General features: G+C 43.9%; 2 protein-coding genes across 2 annotated transcripts; both read left to right on the top strand.

Annotated features, from left to right (window-relative positions):
- Window positions 1-1,039: 1,039 nt before the first annotated feature.
- Window positions 1,040-2,079, top strand: LOC135503675 (ventricular natriuretic peptide-like). Its single transcript, XM_064921824.1, has 3 exons — window positions 1,040-1,150; window positions 1,365-1,659; window positions 2,051-2,079. Exons 1-3 carry the CDS (start codon window positions 1,040-1,042, stop codon window positions 2,077-2,079), a joined length of 435 nt encoding a protein of 144 aa, XP_064777896.1.
- A 9,378-nt stretch (window positions 2,080-11,457) lies between these two features.
- LOC135503674 (brain natriuretic peptide-like) lies at window positions 11,458-12,343 on the top strand. Its single transcript, XM_064921823.1, has 3 exons — window positions 11,458-11,627; window positions 11,784-12,078; window positions 12,256-12,343. The coding sequence occupies exons 1-3, from the start codon at window positions 11,511-11,513 to the stop codon at window positions 12,270-12,272; spliced, it is 429 nt and encodes a 142-aa protein (XP_064777895.1). The 5' UTR covers window positions 11,458-11,510; the 3' UTR covers window positions 12,273-12,343.
- The last annotated feature ends 4,919 nt before the right edge of the window (window positions 12,344-17,262 follow it).

Genomic DNA, 17,262 nt, shown 5'->3' with positions numbered 1-17,262 from the left:
ATGGTTATCCTCTGCGTCAATCTAACCGAATGGGATTATCCATTCAAGCTGTCGCTACAGTATGTTGGAGTTGAATTTATATTATAATGGGTTTATTTGAACTATCAAATAAATGCAGTATTGTTACTCAAGACCAGCTCTATGTTTTGTGTTGTTTCTGCAGGGTTTGGGCTGTTGATCAGAGCACAAGAAACGACCCTTACTTGAACTCTTCAACAAGGATGAACCTCTTCACCTCAGAAAGTCCCGACTGAGAGTTTACAATGGCGTTTGTGATGAGATGTATTTAAATTTGTGGTTCGCATTTGGAATATTTAAATGGTTATTATTTTAGAACTGTATACTGATGATGAATTATCATCTTTGTCCCTTGCTATAATATACTATTGTTGTATGTATTTATCTATTTATTTTCTTGTAAGAAAAAGAACGTGCAGACTTGCGATAGATTGTAGCCTAATGCGGTGAAATAAATATTTTGCATAATAAATTACTTTGTTGTGAGTTTTATTGTCTCCGTTTTTTTTACAATCATGGTCTGGCATACCGAGACTTACGCTCTCCTCACTCAAGCAAGTGAAGCATCTGTTTCTGACTTGCCAATATCATCATCATAACTGCCAACAGCGGTCAGTAGCCTATTGCAACTTCATTCTCACCTCTCCATCCTCCACCTGACCTCATCTCCCATCCTCATCCTCATCCTCCTCTCACCCCAAAGGCAAACTATAAACATGACACCTCAACAGCTACCATCGACTCTACAGAAAATAAGCCTATCCGGTCCAAATAATGGTCCAAACAAAATATTATCTTAAAAGGCAGTCGGTCCGGGCGTCGTACACAATCCTGCTCCCTTATCACTGTCAATGCGACGGAATGTCAAGCTGAATTATGTCATAACATGCAGTCCTTGATAAGTAAGCTACTATCTGAAGCAAGGGGTCTACATAAAACGGGCCCCTCGTTATCCCGTCATTAAAACACTGAACGGGATATCTGGAACACCTCAAAAAGACCACAGGGGATTGTTATCGGAATGGCAAAATTTCAGACTTTCTTTGGATATATCGTATTAATAATGACGCACAGTGTGAGCTGGGGAAATCTATATGCCAGTAGGAATGTTCAAGAGTTGGAAAATATGAAGGTAGGACATACAGTTACAAGCAGTACAAAAACATAAAAAAGGCAATCAAGTTCATTTAAGTTCTTAGAATTGTGTCATTTCGGCAGACAAATTGTAACTGGTGACATCAGCATACATTATATGCACACAGGCCTATATTCTATATTAAAATCACCTTTCAAAGTAATACGTTATGACTATGTGACATTAATACGCGCCATTTGTTCACTTATAGGACCTGATCCAGCTGCTCGAGGACAAGTTGACGGTTAACGAGGAAAATGACGTTTATTCGTCAGAGTCTGAGGACGTGGTCGCAGCCCATATGGAGGACATTGAGAACTCGCCCGCGGCGATCCGGGGGCAGAAGGAGAGAATGGTAATCAACGCAGCCAAAATAATTGCCCCCGAAAGCCCTGTGGTGTCACGCCTGAAAGATCTAATCGGTTTGAGGACGGCCAAATCGTTCAACAGCTGTTTCGGTAACCGGATTGAGAGAATCGGACTGGGGTGCAATAACGTCAAGACTGGTACATTTGAAGGCAATTATTTGAGTGGAATGCCTTTAAAAACGTACAAATAAGCACAAGAATGTAGTATCATGTCAATGTGTGTGCAAAAAGTCCATACTGTGGGGCTAAAAGGAATGCGTAAAATGTATTGGCTTTACGCACGAATTGATTTTACGCATAGCTCTGTCTATTGTAAGACATAACATAAAGGTTGTTGCAAGATCACACACACATCGATATTAACTCCATTACATTATTATAATCAAGAAAGTGCTGTATTTTAATTATTCATTGATATAATTTAGGGCTATGACTTGAACTTCTGCATAGTGATGTTCGACAACAATATAACCACAACAAAATGAAATTAATCAGTTGATTATTATATGATTTGAATTTGTATTTGCAGGTAACAAGAAGAGAATATGTGGGAACTGAAGAACAACGTAGGCCTACCCATTCATGGACGTCAAAAAACTGTGTCATGTCTGACCTTTGTGGAACTCTCCCTGGCATTCTGGGGAATGCCTTTTTCCCCCTTCAAACAATAGTCCTAAACTGAGAAATATGTATTTCATAAACGAATTTATACTAAATAATTTCGATATTAAAACATGCTAAATTAATTCTCTTAATTTCTGTTTTGGTTGGTATCTAGACTGTCAGTGACAATTGGACATGCATATTGTATTTCTGCCACGAAAAGGAAAATTTGATTCCTAATCGCACTCTCCAGAAATTCCTAATACAACTCCTTTGTTACGTGTTGGACGCCAGGACAGTATTGTTTACTTGTGTGTATCAAATCGATGTATATGTTTGATCATGTTGTGAGAGGGCATTATTTGCAATAAATTATTAGATATGGAACCTTTCTTAATTATCTTATCAATTATCCAATTATATATTTCTTATGAATTAAATACATCACAGCCTTACATAGTTGGTCACATTAGTTGTCACACAGAGAGAAAGATAATGAGATCAATTCAAGTCATACCTTCTAATGAACTACTTACTGCAATACAAGGAATAGTTCATGCGCTGCAATGAAAGCACACGAGGTCCAAATAATCTGACGATTATTATGATAAAACCATTTATCAAAAATATTTCGCATTCTTGTAGTCAAGTAGTATGACACAGTTCATGGATTTGTTCTCATTATAAGCCCAACTATTGCTGTTGGACCAGAAAATTGGAAAGTAAAAGTTACTGACACTAAATAAATGTATGCAATGTTCAGATACACGAATGTGACAGACGCAGTAGCCTATTATTCCACATCGATATGACACCATTTAATAACGCAACAGAAGTCCAACTTCCAAATCTATATGGTAGGTCTGTAGAGAGAGCATCTGCCCAGGGCCCAGGACACACCACACCTTAGACACACACATTAGCTAAATTATGTCTAAATGATTCAAATGTACTAAAATGCACATGCGAAAAGGGACCAGATGTTGGAGCAGCCTTAAGCGCAGTAATTAGCAGGAGGCAGCAGGATCAGGTGCAAAACAGTGTCCAGTTTATTATCAGTGAAAGGTGGTTCCAGGTGAATGGAGAAATCCAATTAATATTTAAATCATCTACAAAAGGTATTTACAAAATAAACACTCAAAATACAGTTTTGAATACAAATCAAAAACCTAAGCCTCAATCAGGCCTATCCTGCTAAACCAACTATAACAGATTGGATTATATAGGCTAGGGACAGCCTCCCCACACAGCTCACATACCAGAGCTTGAACATAACTGAAACCCTCAGGTGAAACAGGTACAGCTTTACACCCATGGCCCCTTCCTATGGCCCATACCATTAACCATGGAGCTCTTTACCCAAATATGGCATTAAATCACGTAAGAGGCATTTTCATCATACCCACATTTACATATTCTGTCCTAATAAGCATCATAAACATTTCTGGCTTATCATCAAAACAGGAATAATTTCAATGAATGAATACATATTTAATAATGATTGTCCTGCAGGTCAACAAGCAACAGCAAAACGTATTACTTATGGAGCCGAGCACCCACCCGTGCTCCCATTAAGCACATACATGACAGACAAGATATGGAGCTCACAGACTTTTGAACTTCAAACACAGGATGCATTACAATAAGGAAATAAACAACTTCTTTCTCGTCAGTGTAGCAAGTGTTCATGTGCACCTGAACATCACATCCACTTGGAGGATTGCAAAAGGATACATTACTGCATTTCAATATGAAACTGAAATGTGCCAAAATGCAACTTGACCAATATTTCCTAGACACATAATTAACCTTGCTCACAGTAAATACTCATGACACTGGCAAAAGAGGAAAAGAACAACAGTATACACTAACAGGTCAAAAGTTTTAGAACACCTACTCATTCAAGGGTTTTTCTTTATTTGTACTATTTTCTACATTGCAGAATAATAGTGAAGACATCAACACTATGAAATAACACATATGGAATCATGTAGTAACCAAAATAAGTCTTAAACAAATCAAAATATATTTTATATTTGAGATCCTTCAAATAGCCACCATTTGCCTTGATGACAGCTTTGCACACTCTTGGCATTCTCTCAACCAGCTTCACCTGGAATGCTTTTCCAACCGTCTTGAAGGAGTTCCCACATATGCTGAGCACTTGTTGGCTGGTATTTCTTCATTCTGCGGTCAGACTCATCCAAAACCATCTCAATTTGGTTAAGGTCAGGGGATTGTGGAGGCCAGGTCATCTGATGCAGCACTCCATCAATCTCCTTCTTGATGAAATAGACCCTACGCAGCCTGGAGGTGTGTTGGGTCATTGTCCTGTTGAAAAACAAATGATAGCCCCACTAAGCCCAAACCAGATGGGATGGCGTGTCGCTGCAGAATGCTGTGGTAGCCATGCTGGTTAAGTGTGCCTTGAATTCTAAATAAATCACAGACAGTGTCACCAGCAAAGCACCCCACACCATAACACCTCCTCCATGCTTCACAGTGGGAAATATACATGCAGAGATCATCCGTTCACCCACACCGCCTATCACAAAGACACGGCAGTTGGAACCAAAAATCTCAAATTTGGACTCCAGACCAAATGACAAATTTCCACCAGTCTAATGTCCATTGCTTGTGTTTCTTGGCCCAAACAAGTCTCTTCTTATTATTGGTTTCTTTGCAGCAATTCGACCATGAAGGCCTGATTCATGCAGTCTCCTCTGAACAGTGGATGTTGAGATGTGTCTGTTACTAGAACCCTGTGAAGCATTTATTTACACCACTACACCCTGCCCGTGCAGGTCCCTGAAAATCCCATCTACAAAGAATTGGAAAACTGATGGAGCATTCATTAACCCATACGGCATGACTAAGTAATCATAATGCTCTGAGGTGGTACTAAACGCTGTCTTCCACTTGTCTCCCTCCTGGATACGCACCAGGTTATACGCACTCCTGAGATCCAGTTTTGTGAAGAAGCGCGCCCCATGCATTGACTCAATCACCGTGGCAATAAGAGGTAGCGGGTAACTGTACCTCACCGTGATCTGATTTGGGCCTCAGTAGTCAATGCACGGGTGCAGACCTCCCTCCTTCTTCTTCACAAAAAAGAAACTTGAGGAGGCGGGTGAAGTGGAGGACCAAATGTACCCCCGACGCAGGGATTCGGAAACATATGTCTCCATAGCCACCGTTTCCGCTTGCAACAGGGGATACACGTGACTCCTGGGAAGCGCAACATCTGCCAGGAGATTTATCGCACAATCCCCCAGTCGATGAGGTGGTAATTGAGTCTTTTCTTTTTACGGAAGGCGAGAGCCAAATTGGCATAATCTGGGGAGATGCGCACGGTGGAGACCTGGTCCGGACTTCCACCGTAGTCGCACCAATGGAAACTCGTACACACCTCCCCAGGCACTCTCGCGAACACCCCGTGAGAGACCTCTGTTGCCAGGAAATAGTGGGGTTATGCTGAGCCAACCAGGGAAGGCCTAGTACCACGGAAAATGCAGGACAGTCAATGAGGAAAAAATGGATTTTCTCCTCGTGACCCCCCTGCGTCTCCATGGCAAGGGAGATAGTCGCTTCCCTGATTAGCCCGGACTCTAATGGTCAACTATCCAGAGTGTGAACTAGGAAAGGTCTAACTACAGGAATAATAGGGATCCCTAAACTAAGGGCTAACGCTCTGTCGATAAAATTCCCAGCTGCGCCTGAATTGACAAGTGCCTTATGCTGGGAATGCAGGGGGGAAAAAATCAGGGGAACAAACAGATACAAACACATGGTCAACAGAGGACTTTGGATGAGTGTGGTTCAGACTCACCTGGGGTGACACCAGAGTGCCCTGCCTGTTGCCTCGACTCCCAGAGGAACCGACACGGCACCGACCGGCAGTGTGCCCTCTGCGGCCACAGATGGTGCACGTGATGGCTCCTCCTCCAGTCTCCCTACGCGTAGCCCCTCCCAACTCCATGGGCACCGGAGCGGGGGTGCTGGAAGATGGCACCGACAGAGCCCCCTGGATGGACAAATCCACCAGTTGGTCAAAGAAGATGGTGGCATCCCTGCAGGCCAGCTCACCTTGGACGTCCTCGCGCAGGCTGCACCGATAGTGGTTGATGAGGGCCCTGTCGTTCCAGCCTGCTCCAGCGGCCAAAGTCCGGAATTCAAGAGCAAATTCCTGGGCGATTCTCGTCCCCTGCCTCAAATGGAAGAGCCGTTCCCCAGCCACTCTACCTTCGGGTGGATGGTCGAAGACGGCCCGGAAGCGACGGGTGAACTCCTCGAAGTGGTCCAACGCCACGTCTCCTTCTCCCCACACGGCGTTTGTCCACTCCAGAGCTCTTCCTGAGAGGCATGAGATGAGGGTAGACACTCTCTCCCTTCCTGAGGGAGCTGGGTGCACAGTGGCCAGGTAGAGGTCCAGTCGTAACAGGAATCCCTGGCACTGTGCTGCCGTCCCATCATGCTCCCTGGGAAGGGAGAGACGCATCCCACTGGGACTGGCTCTGGACGGGACGGGTAGAGGTAACCCCGGTTGCGCAGGTCGAGGCACTGGGGAGACTTCCTGTCTCTCCCAGCGGCCCATAGTCTGGACAACGCGATCCATCATGGCACCAAGATGATGTAACATAGCGGAATGTTCCTGGACGCACTCCTCGTCTCCTCAAACCGGGGTACCTGCTCCTGCTGACTCCATAGTAGGGTGTGTAATTCTGTGAAGGCTGTGTAAGGGAGGCCAAGTCAGGTGCAGGAGAGCAGAGTAGAGTAAACAGGCACACTTTTATTCTGGTCAAAAAATAGGCTCAAAATGACATCTAAGTGCTCAAAAAACAATGAACAATAAACAAAAGTATAGCATGAACATACACCATTAACAATAAACAATTACACACAAAGACATGGAGGGGAACAGAGGACTAAATACATGTAGTGTGACTATGGAATGAAAACCAGGTGTGTATGAAACAAGACAAAACAAATGGATATATGAGAAATGGAGCGGCGATGGCTAGAAAGCCGGTGACGTTGATCGCCGAACGCCGCCCAAACAAGGAGAGGAGCCGACTTTGGCGGAAGTCGTGACAGCAATGACAGCAATTTGACCAGCAATGTATACATTTAGGTGTCACGATCATTATAAGGAGTGGACCAAGATGCAGCGTGGTAATCTCGTCCTACGTCCAGGATGTCCTCCACTCCTGGCTTTCCTTCAGGGCACGCTGCTTGGTCCGTTGTTGGTGGGATCTTCTGTCACGCTCGTTTGCAAGGGGTGGACCAAGATGCAGCGTGGTATCTTTCCATCCTCTTTATTAGGAAAAGAAACTCAAAGAAAAAACAATAAAGTGAAAAAACAAAACATGAAGCTCAAAGTAGTGCTCACAGGCAACTATAACTACAGCGTGGTATCTTTCCATCCTCTTTATTAGGAAAAGAAACTCAAAGAAAAAACAATAAAGTGAAAAAACAAAACATGAAGCTCAAAGTAGTGCTCACAGGCAACTATACCTAGACAAGATCCCATATAGCACAAAGGGGAAATGGCTGCCTAAATATGATCCCCAATCAGAGACAATGATAAACAGCTTCCTCTGATTGGGAACCGTACCAGGCCAACATAGAAATATAATCACCTGGATGACCCACCCTAGTCACACCCCGACCTAACCAACATAGAGAATAAAAAGCTTTCTATGGTCAGGGCGTGACAGTACTCCCCCCCAAAGGTGAGGACTCCGACCGCAAAACCTGACTCAATAGTGGAGGGTCTGGGTGGGCATCTACCGTCAGGGGTGGCTCCGGTGCGGGGCGAAGTACCCACTCTGCTCGTGGATACGTCATCGAAGGAACCGGACCGTGGCTTGTCGCCGGAGGAACCGGACCATGGGTTGTTGCCGGAGGAACCGGACCGTGGGTCGTCACCGTAGGAACCGGACCGTGGATCGTTGCCGGGGTCTCCGGGCCGTGGATCGTCGCCGGAGGACCCGGACCGTAGATCGTCGCCGGAGGAACCGGACCGCAGACCGTCGCGAGAGGCTCCGGACTGTTGACCGTCTCAGGAGGTTTCGGACCGCAGACCGTCTCAGGGGGTTCCCAGACCACGGGCCGTCTCAGGGGGTTCCCAGACCACGGGCCGTCTCAGGGGGTTCCCAGACCACGGGCCGTCGTTGGAGGTTCCGGAACCGCAGACCGTCATTGGAGTTCTGGACAGTGGATCGTCGTTGGAGGTTCCGGACTGTGGACCGTCGCCGGAGGTTCCGGACTGTGAAAGGTCGCCGGAGGCTCTGGACTGGGAACTGTCGCCGGAAGCTCTGGACTGGGAACTGTCGCCGGAAGCTCTGGACTGGGAACTGTCGCCGGAAGCTCTGGACTGTGGAGGCGCACTGGAGGCCTGATGCGTGGGGCCTGTACAGGTGGCATCGGGCTGGTGACACGCACCTCAGGGCGAGTGCGGGGAGGAGGCACAGGACGTACTGGACTGTGGAGACGCACTGGAGCGTAGATCTGGCACAACGCGTTTTGGACAAATTACCACCTTCGCACGGCAAGTGCAGGAGGCTGGCACAGGACGCACTGGGCTGTGAAGGCGCACTGGGGATACAGCGCGTAGAGCCGGCGCAGGATATCCTGGACCGAGGAGGCGCACTGGAGACCAGGCGTGCTGAGCTGGCACAACCAGTCCTGGACAGATACCCACTTTAGCACAAGTGCGAGGAGTTGGCACAGAACGCACCGGGCTGTGAATGCGCACTTGAGACACAGTGCGTATCACTGCAAAACATGGTGCCTGACCGGTCACACACTCCCCATGGTGAGTACGGGGAGTTGGCTCTTGTTCAAAACCTGGCTCCGCCAACCGCCCCGTGCCCCCACCCGTTTTTTTTTTAGGCTGCCTCTCGGGCTTCCGTTTTGGCCGCGAACCCCGGGGTTGTTGTTGTTCCCTCGCTGCCTCTGCCTGCTTCCATGGTAGGCTTCTGTCTCCTGCCATAATCTCGTCCCACGTCCAGGATGTCCTCCACTCCTGGCTTTCCTCCAGGGCACGCTGCTTGGTCCGTTGTTGGTGGGATCTTCTGTAACGCTCGTTTGAAAGGAGTGGACCAAGATGCAGCGTGGTATCTTTCCATCCTCTTTATTAGGAAAAGAAACTCAAAGAAAAAACAATAACGCGAAAAAACAAAACTTGAAGCTCAAAGAAGTGCTCACAGGCAACTATACCGAGACAAGATCCCACAAAGCACAAAGGGGAAATGGCTGCCTAAATATGATCCCCAATCAGAGATAATGATAAACAGCTGCCTCTGATTGGAAACCATACCAGGACAACATAGAAATATAATCACCTAGATGACCCACCCTAGTCACACCCTGACCTAACCAACATAGAGAATAAAAAGCTCTCTATGGTCAGGGCGTGACATTAAGAGAAATGAAATACTAGATATATGGGGAAACATGAATGCACTAAACAATTTATTAGGGTAATTCAATAAAGTGTTTTCTGACAAGATATTCTGTGTCCCCTTCAACACACATTAACTAAGTGTACAGGGGTTAACACTTGACATGTACTTATTGAAATATGTAGTCAGGCTGTTATAAGATATTATATAAGCCAATGGTCATCTATAAGGGATTGATTCAGTGATTTTCTTCTTTGTCTAATGTACTGTATGTATACTGATGTATTTTTGCAGTGCCTAATCTAAGGTGAGTGGTATATATATACTTTATAAGTACTTGCTAAATGTTTTGACTGACCAGTGTAATATCTCACAAACATATGGGCATGCCATTGGTAGACATTCCTGCAGTACCTGGTAAAATAACAAGCACACAACACAGGATGTTTAAGGAAGTGTATTTACATGTGTGAATAACTAGCTTACAAACATTTACAAATGTGGGAATAATGATTAATAAATGGTGAGCAAACGGTTTGTAAATGTCTTATATTTGGTTTGTTATGGACCCTTAAAATAAAGTGTTACTGCACACACAGACAGAGAGAGACACACACGGACACATGTACTGTCAGTTTATTGATATTTTGGCTCTATAGTATATATGTAACAGTAATTAGGGGAGAACATGTATGACAGCCAGGCACTTATATACTTTCATAAGGTATTATGAGCCAATGGTCATCTATGTGCCATTTATTCAGTAATCTTTATTTTGAATCTAAGAAATGTGTTTATTCATTCACAACTAGGATGTTGCTTGTCCAGCACAGGCAGGGTGGTCCCCTGGTCTTCTGGTGCCAGCGCTGTGGGAAAGGATGCTGGGCTTAGCAGACACAACTCAGAGGTGAGTGCAGTGGAGGTAGGAAGAAAACAAAGAGACAGATGCACTGCCAGTTCCTTAATCTGTTGGCTCTATAGTGTATATAATAGCAATTAACACTTAGGAGTGACAGACAGACAGACAGACAGACAGACAGACAGACAGACAGACAGACAGACAGACAGACAGACAGACAGACAGACAGACAGACAGAGGAGCACAAGGAGAAGCAAAGACAGAGACAGAGTGACAGACAGACAGAGACAGAGCACAGCAGAGAAGATGCAGAGACAGACAGCACAACAGGGAGGCAACAGCGACACAGTTATAGTGGTGGGTTGTAGTGGTGCTTTTACATGTTGTATTTGTTTTAAAACATGAGCTGGTTAAAAAAGGATGACTACGTTTCACCGGTCACTGGTACAGTAAAAGTTGAGAAAAGGTGTACTATAGTTGCCTATGTTATGTGTCAGTAGCGTTACTGCCTGTGTGGGCGCATGCAGTGATACGGGCAGACGTGGCTGAAATGCCAGGGCTGCATTTTTGTCCCAGTCCACCCCTGGGTATATCTCATTAAACTCACTTTTATGCATATAGTTTGCCTAAAACCCACTTAGGCTTATGACATATAGTCATTGAATCATTGAGGTTTACTAAGAACTGACTTAATCATGAATATCGCCACATTTAGTAACAATAAACAAGCCGCGAGGTCTGTCCTCAATGCTAGACAGCGGCACACTGTTGGCAAAGCCCGTGTTAAGCCTATGACTTCCTGTAGGCCTACTCCAAGTCAACTATCTCTTACAATAAAATGGATGAACGTGTGTTTCTAAAGAAAGGATTGAACTGACTAGGCCTATGTCATTGGTATGCCCCATTATCTAGGAAGACAACGCTTTAAAAGGAGTTGCTTCCGACAGCTACTGTTATCACAATCAGGTGTTGGCATGCAACTCCAATTCCTGGCATAACCGTGCGTGTCAGACTAGATATAAAAGACCATGCGGTAGGTGTGTCGAAACAACGACAACTGAGAAGAAAATCAATAAGCTTCACACACACCACTTCACCTTCACTGAAGAAGAAAGAGAATAATGCAGCTCTCCAACATTCCTCTTTTTGGCCTTATCCTGTTCTTAAATCTGCCGCTGCTCAGCGCATATCCTGTCTACAACGGGTTACTGACCAATGACGACATGGATGTCTTAAAGGTGAGTCCCTTTTAGGCTATGGGCATATAGGCTCATTCTTACGCCTTTGAGAGATATGGTTGTGGATAGATCATGTAGTTCATATTTCCTGTACGTTAAAGCCCAAGGATAGACACCATTGAAAACGTTTGTTGAAACTTGCTTTTGGCATTTTAGGTACTTCTCCATCGACTTGGAGAGTCCATTCCTGAGCAGAGCGAGGTCGAGCGGGTCGCCACAGAAAAGATGGACAACATGACTCTCGAAGCCATCGCAATGGTTGCAGAGGATGAGCATGAGCAACAACAAAACCGACTCGACAAATCCGCAATAAGAGAGTTCCTCTCGGCTCGGGACCTGAAAACTGTCCGAAACGACTCAACATCGAAGAGATACTCGGGCTGCTTCGGGCAAAGGCTAGACCGAATCGGCTCAATGAGCTCTCTTGGATGCAACACGGTTGGCAAATACAGTGGGTATAGTTAAGGTTAATATCATAGACTACTGTGCATCAGACAAAATCTCTTAATCAAATAGGGTCCAAGTAGTCGACTCCAAAACCGCGTGGTTAACTTGACTAATATCCATTGTGAGAGTTATGTTGAGAGACAAAATTGTGTTGGCTAATTTCTTGCTTCTCTATTTTCAGATCCAAAGAGAAGATGAAGTCTTACACATTACCTGGAACAGCAAAGTCAATACCTACCAAGGGTTATTCTTATTTATAGTCTGTAGGCTACCTATTTATTTTCAATTTATTACATTTTTGTTTATTGCCAATATATTTATTTGAACCAATGCAAGATGTTCTCTTTATATGGTGTCATTGGTGTACAATAAATGTTTACAATTGCTCATGACATGTTTTGTCTGATTACTTTCGATACCATCCATTAGGAAAAATGAATTATTCAAAATGACAGAATGCCAGAAGTCATAGGTTCAGGCTGAATAATCAATGAGAAAATAATAAGATGTGAAGTTTGCCTAAACACCTTGGGATCCTATTCATAGGCCTATCATAAGCCAAACTGAGTCAGGTGACTATCAATTGGGATGACCTGACCATAGCCCACTAACTCACAAAAGACCTAGCAGGGTGACCCTCACAAAACAATAAAAACACACAGAACAATCCGTTACGGGACGGGAGACGCAAATAAAAATGACTTGTGTCACATGAGTTGACGCTGGGGAGACGAAGCAGGTACGGGGAGTAAAACATTTAATGAATAACAGACATGGAATGAGACAGGAAGAGCGTCAGCAAACGAGTAACACAAACAAAAAACAATCAATGCAGCAGCGGGGAACAGAGCAGGGGAACTGGCAAATATATTGGAGGAAATAACAGGTGATGAGTGAGTCCAGGTGACTCCAATATCGCTGATGCGCGTGACGAGGGAAGGCAGGTGTGCGTAATGGATGATGGGAGTGCGTGATGCAGGGCAGCCTGGTGCCCCCAAGCGCCGGGGGGGTAGAAGTGACAACTTGGTTCTAAGTAAAATCACAAGGAATAAACCTCAAATTCGAGGTTTGCTTCAACACCGTCTTCGGCACTGCTGTTGTTATTTCAGCACCATGGAGAGTGAACGCTCGGGAAATAGTCTTTGGCTACCCCTCTGACTCATCCAGACGTATTTTTGACGTGTAACTTTATACTTTGGTTCAATAGTTCCATGATTTCACAACCTTGACAAACCCATGACTCTGGCCAGACATGGATAGGACATGAGATATGTAGTCTGATATTCAGCACCCAAGATTCTCATCCATATATCAGTGAATGCCCAACAACAGTCCCCTTAGCAGACAATTCACATGCTTTTCTATAATAGGAGGGCCTGGTAACTATTGCCACAACACAAGTCAACTATTTATTATTGACGACTCGTAAATACCACCACTCAAGATTAATTAAGTCATACATTGCCTCTCATAGGTCTCTCTCTCTCTTGGGCCATGCAAGACAATTAGGAAACTCCTCCAAGAGAAAACACTATAAAGTGGGTCCACACACTCAAAGCAAGATATTCTGCTTCTTTTAAGGATGCTTGAACCATTCTAAACTAGGCCAATGTAAGTGTTTGTTCAGATAAAGGTGTGGATTACACACCATTTAGACAGAGCTAAAGGTTATTGAATGTTCAATGAGGTACCTACAGGCTTCTTAGGACCATACCTAACACTTATTAATTGCGTATTTTTGCCTTGTCATTATGTCTTCTAATGTCTTTATATATGTTATGTTTGCCAAGTAAGCCAGTATGATGCAATCAACATTCCCTAACACATATTCTAACCTGGAGAAATGCTTCATGAATAACCTCCCACTATATATAGACTAGCAGAGCATTCTTTTAACCCACTATGGATATTTAGGGTTTGTAGCGAGAGCAATGCCAAGTATTTGTGTAGCGGATGGATTCCCGGCAACGCACGGCCTTGTCTGAGCGCAGGCCAAAAAGACTGCTGTTTGTGTGACCGGGCCCTACCATGAGTATCCTCTCACACACACGAACACACACACATCAGTCACCAGCCAGCCGCCACTTAAAATGACATTTTACCAGCAGCCTTATCAGACAGAAGTGTCAGAATGCACTTCAGACAATGCACAAAATGATGAGCCACTGACACCAGATCGTCTCCTCTGTGGGTGTGTGTGTGTGTTTATGTCTAAGTGCCTATATAAGAGCGTGCTTGGCTAACAACCTGCCTTAGCACTAACAAACCAGAACCTAAACGGAGTCAGGCATGGCGAGGAAGGCCACCTCATGGGGACTCCATGTGGCAGTCCATGTGTTGGGCTGACCCTACCCTGCTAGTAATTTGACCCAATTGGAGATAGGTAGCTACTAGTCCCGTCAGTTGATGTAGGTAGGGCACACTGATTCTTTGTCTCTGATATAATTGATAATAAAGTTGTGTTGAATTAGATTGATGGATGGTTGTTTGATAAAATGGCCTGGAAACTTTTGTGATCTAACAACAGCTAGTCAAAGATAAAATGTCTGACCTAATATGCACTCTTAAAAAAACATATTTTGAGAAAAACAAAATTGAGTTCTTTTGGAATTAAGGTTTCTTGTATTTAAAGGTAAATACATTTTGAATCGCCTCCATGTCAATGGCTTCAGGAACTTGTTTGTCTGTGGTAGATGACCAAAACAGTGCCAATGATACTGCAACTAAATCAAGTCATGAAATATTGTGATGTCCATGTCAATTCCATGTTGTACAGAATCTACTGGAATCCCAAAACAGATGAGATGGCATATCGCTGTAGAATGCTGTGGTAGCCATGCTTGTTTTGTGTTGAGTTCTAAATAAATCACTGACATTGCTTTGCTGGTGACACTTCAACCATGAAGGCCTGATTCACGCAGTCTCCTCTGAACAGTTGATGTTGAGATGTGTTTGTCACTTGAACTCTGTGAAGCATTTATTTGGGCTGCAATCTGAGGTGCAGTTAACTCTAATGAACTTATCCTCTGCAGCAGAGGTAACTCTGGGTCTTCCTTTCCTGTGGCGGTCCTCATGAGAGCCAGTTTCATCATAGCGCTTGATGTTTTTTGCGACTGCACTTGAAGAAACTTTCAAGGTTCTTGAAATGTTCCATATTGACTGACCTTCATGTCTTAAATTAATGATGGACTGTTGTTTCTCTTTGCTTATTTGAGCTGTTCTTGACATAATATGGACTTGGTCTTTTACCAAATAGGGCTAGCTTCTGTATACCACCCCTACCTTGTCACAACACGTTGAACTGTTTGGTTCAAACGCATTAAGAAAATAAATTACAGAAATTAACTTTTAACAAGGCACACATGTTAATTTAAATCCATGACAGGTGACTACCTCATGAAGCTGGTTGAGAGAATGCCAAGAGTGTGCAAAGCTGTCACCAAGGCAAAGGGTGGCTACTTTGAAGAATCTCACATATTTTGATTTATTTAACACTTTTTTGGTTACTATATGATTCCATATGTGTTATTTCATAGTTTTGATGTCTTCACTATTATTCTACAATGTAGAAAATATAACAAATAAAGAAAAACCCTTGAATGAGTAGGTGTGTCCAAACTTTTGACTGGTACTATATGTCTGTCACTACCTTTCAAAAGTTTGGGGTCACTTAGAAATGTCCTTGTTTTTTAAAATTTCTCATTAAAATAAATCAAATTGATCAGAAACACAGTGTGGACATTGTCAATGTTGTAAATGACTATTGTAGTTGGAAACGGCAGATCTTTTATGGAATATCTACATAGGCGTACATAGGCCCATTATCAGCTACCATCATTCCTGTGTTCCAATGGCACGTTGTGTTAGCTAATCCAAGTTTATAATTTTAAAAGGCTAATTGATCATTAGAAAACCCTTTTTCAATTATGTTAGCACAGCTGAAAACTGTTGTTCTGATTAAAGAAGCAATAAAACTGGCTTTCTTTAGACTGAGTATCTGGAGCATCAGCATCTGTGGGTTCGATTACAGGCTCAAAATGGCTAGAAACAAAGCACTTTCTTCTGAAACTCGTCAGTCTATTCTTGTTCTGAGAAATGAAGGCTATTCATGAGAAATTGGCTATAAACTGATGATCTCGTACAACGCTGTGTACTACTCCCTTCACAGAACAGCGTAAACTGGCTCTAACCAGAATAGAAAGAGGAGTGGGAGTCCCCAGTGCACAACTGAGCAAGAGAACAAGTATATTAGAGTGTCTGGTTTGAGAAACAGACGCCTCAAGTCCTCAACTGGCAGCTTCATTAAATAGTACCCGCAAAACACCAGTCTCAACGTCAACAGTGAAGAGGTGACTCCGGGATGCTGGCCTTCTAGGCAAACCATCTCACCCTGAAATAAAGATGTGATTCATTCATAACTAATAAAAAATGCTACAGTGTGGAGTGTCTGGTGGGGATGTATTCTGACAGGCAGCATGAATGGGACGCCAGTGTTGGTTACGCTAAAGCGAAGCCCTGTCACTCCAGTCTCACTCATGTCAAGTTGGGTTACTCTTTATGAATTAGACTCTGGTAGTCTGTTACAGTGAAGGATCACCACAGATGGCAACGACCCATTGAGAGAAGGTGCTACAATTTCAGGAGGAGCAGCTGAGCCGTGCAGGAACTAATCAAACACAAATGATGTGCCTGGAGACTTCTCCTTAACGGTGTCAGGATCACTTGTAAAACCGTAAAGTGGCACCGCAACTGACTCCTGGACTTTTCAGTGACTGTGATCCCAGTGATAAGAACAGGTGCGATGGTCCATGGAATAACAACCCTGGGAGGATTTTTCCACTGTGGCGGACGATTTGCCGGATTGGTAATTGGTAGCTTATAAGTGTGGGCTAGGTTCCCAGAGCCAGTCAAATGTGGAAAACCGTGACCAGGACCTCGTGCAATCCCTCCGTATCCGACACATCAGAACACCTTACACAGCCAGCCTGACCATGCATGTCATTTTAGTACCAGGCAACAAGGAGTCTGGACAACTCAAGCATTGGAAAGGTGAAGTTGTGCACTATGACAATATATCTCTATATATAATATGCTATCATTGAAAATAACACAACACTTTTGTATTATATCTTCTAAAACATATTTTCTACAGTGATAATTATACAAAAATAAGGTGGATACATTTGAA

This window comes from Oncorhynchus masou, chromosome 18 (assembly GCF_036934945.1).
Source record: "Oncorhynchus masou masou isolate Uvic2021 chromosome 18, UVic_Omas_1.1, whole genome shotgun sequence".
NCBI classification, from domain to species: domain Eukaryota; kingdom Metazoa; phylum Chordata; class Actinopteri; order Salmoniformes; family Salmonidae; genus Oncorhynchus; species Oncorhynchus masou.
This window is presented reverse-complemented; position numbering and strand designations above follow the sequence as displayed.

Bases quoted from the DNA above. Each gene is read 5' to 3' on its own strand.
- LOC135503674 (XM_064921823.1), top strand. From the start codon at position 11,511: ATGCAGCTCTCCAACATTCCTCTTTTTGGCCTTATCCTGTTCTTAAAT. The intron at 11,628-11,783 runs GTGAGTCCCTTT...TTGGCATTTTAG, and splicing joins ACGACATGGATGTCTTAAAG to GTACTTCTCCATCGACTTGG.
- LOC135503675 (XM_064921824.1), top strand. From the start codon at position 1,040: ATGGCAAAATTTCAGACTTTCTTTGGATATATCGTATTAATAATGACG. The intron at 1,151-1,364 runs GTAGGACATACA...GTTCACTTATAG, and splicing joins AAGAGTTGGAAAATATGAAG to GACCTGATCCAGCTGCTCGA. The intron at 1,660-2,050 runs GTACATTTGAAG...TTGTATTTGCAG, and splicing joins GTGCAATAACGTCAAGACTG to GTAACAAGAAGAGAATATGT.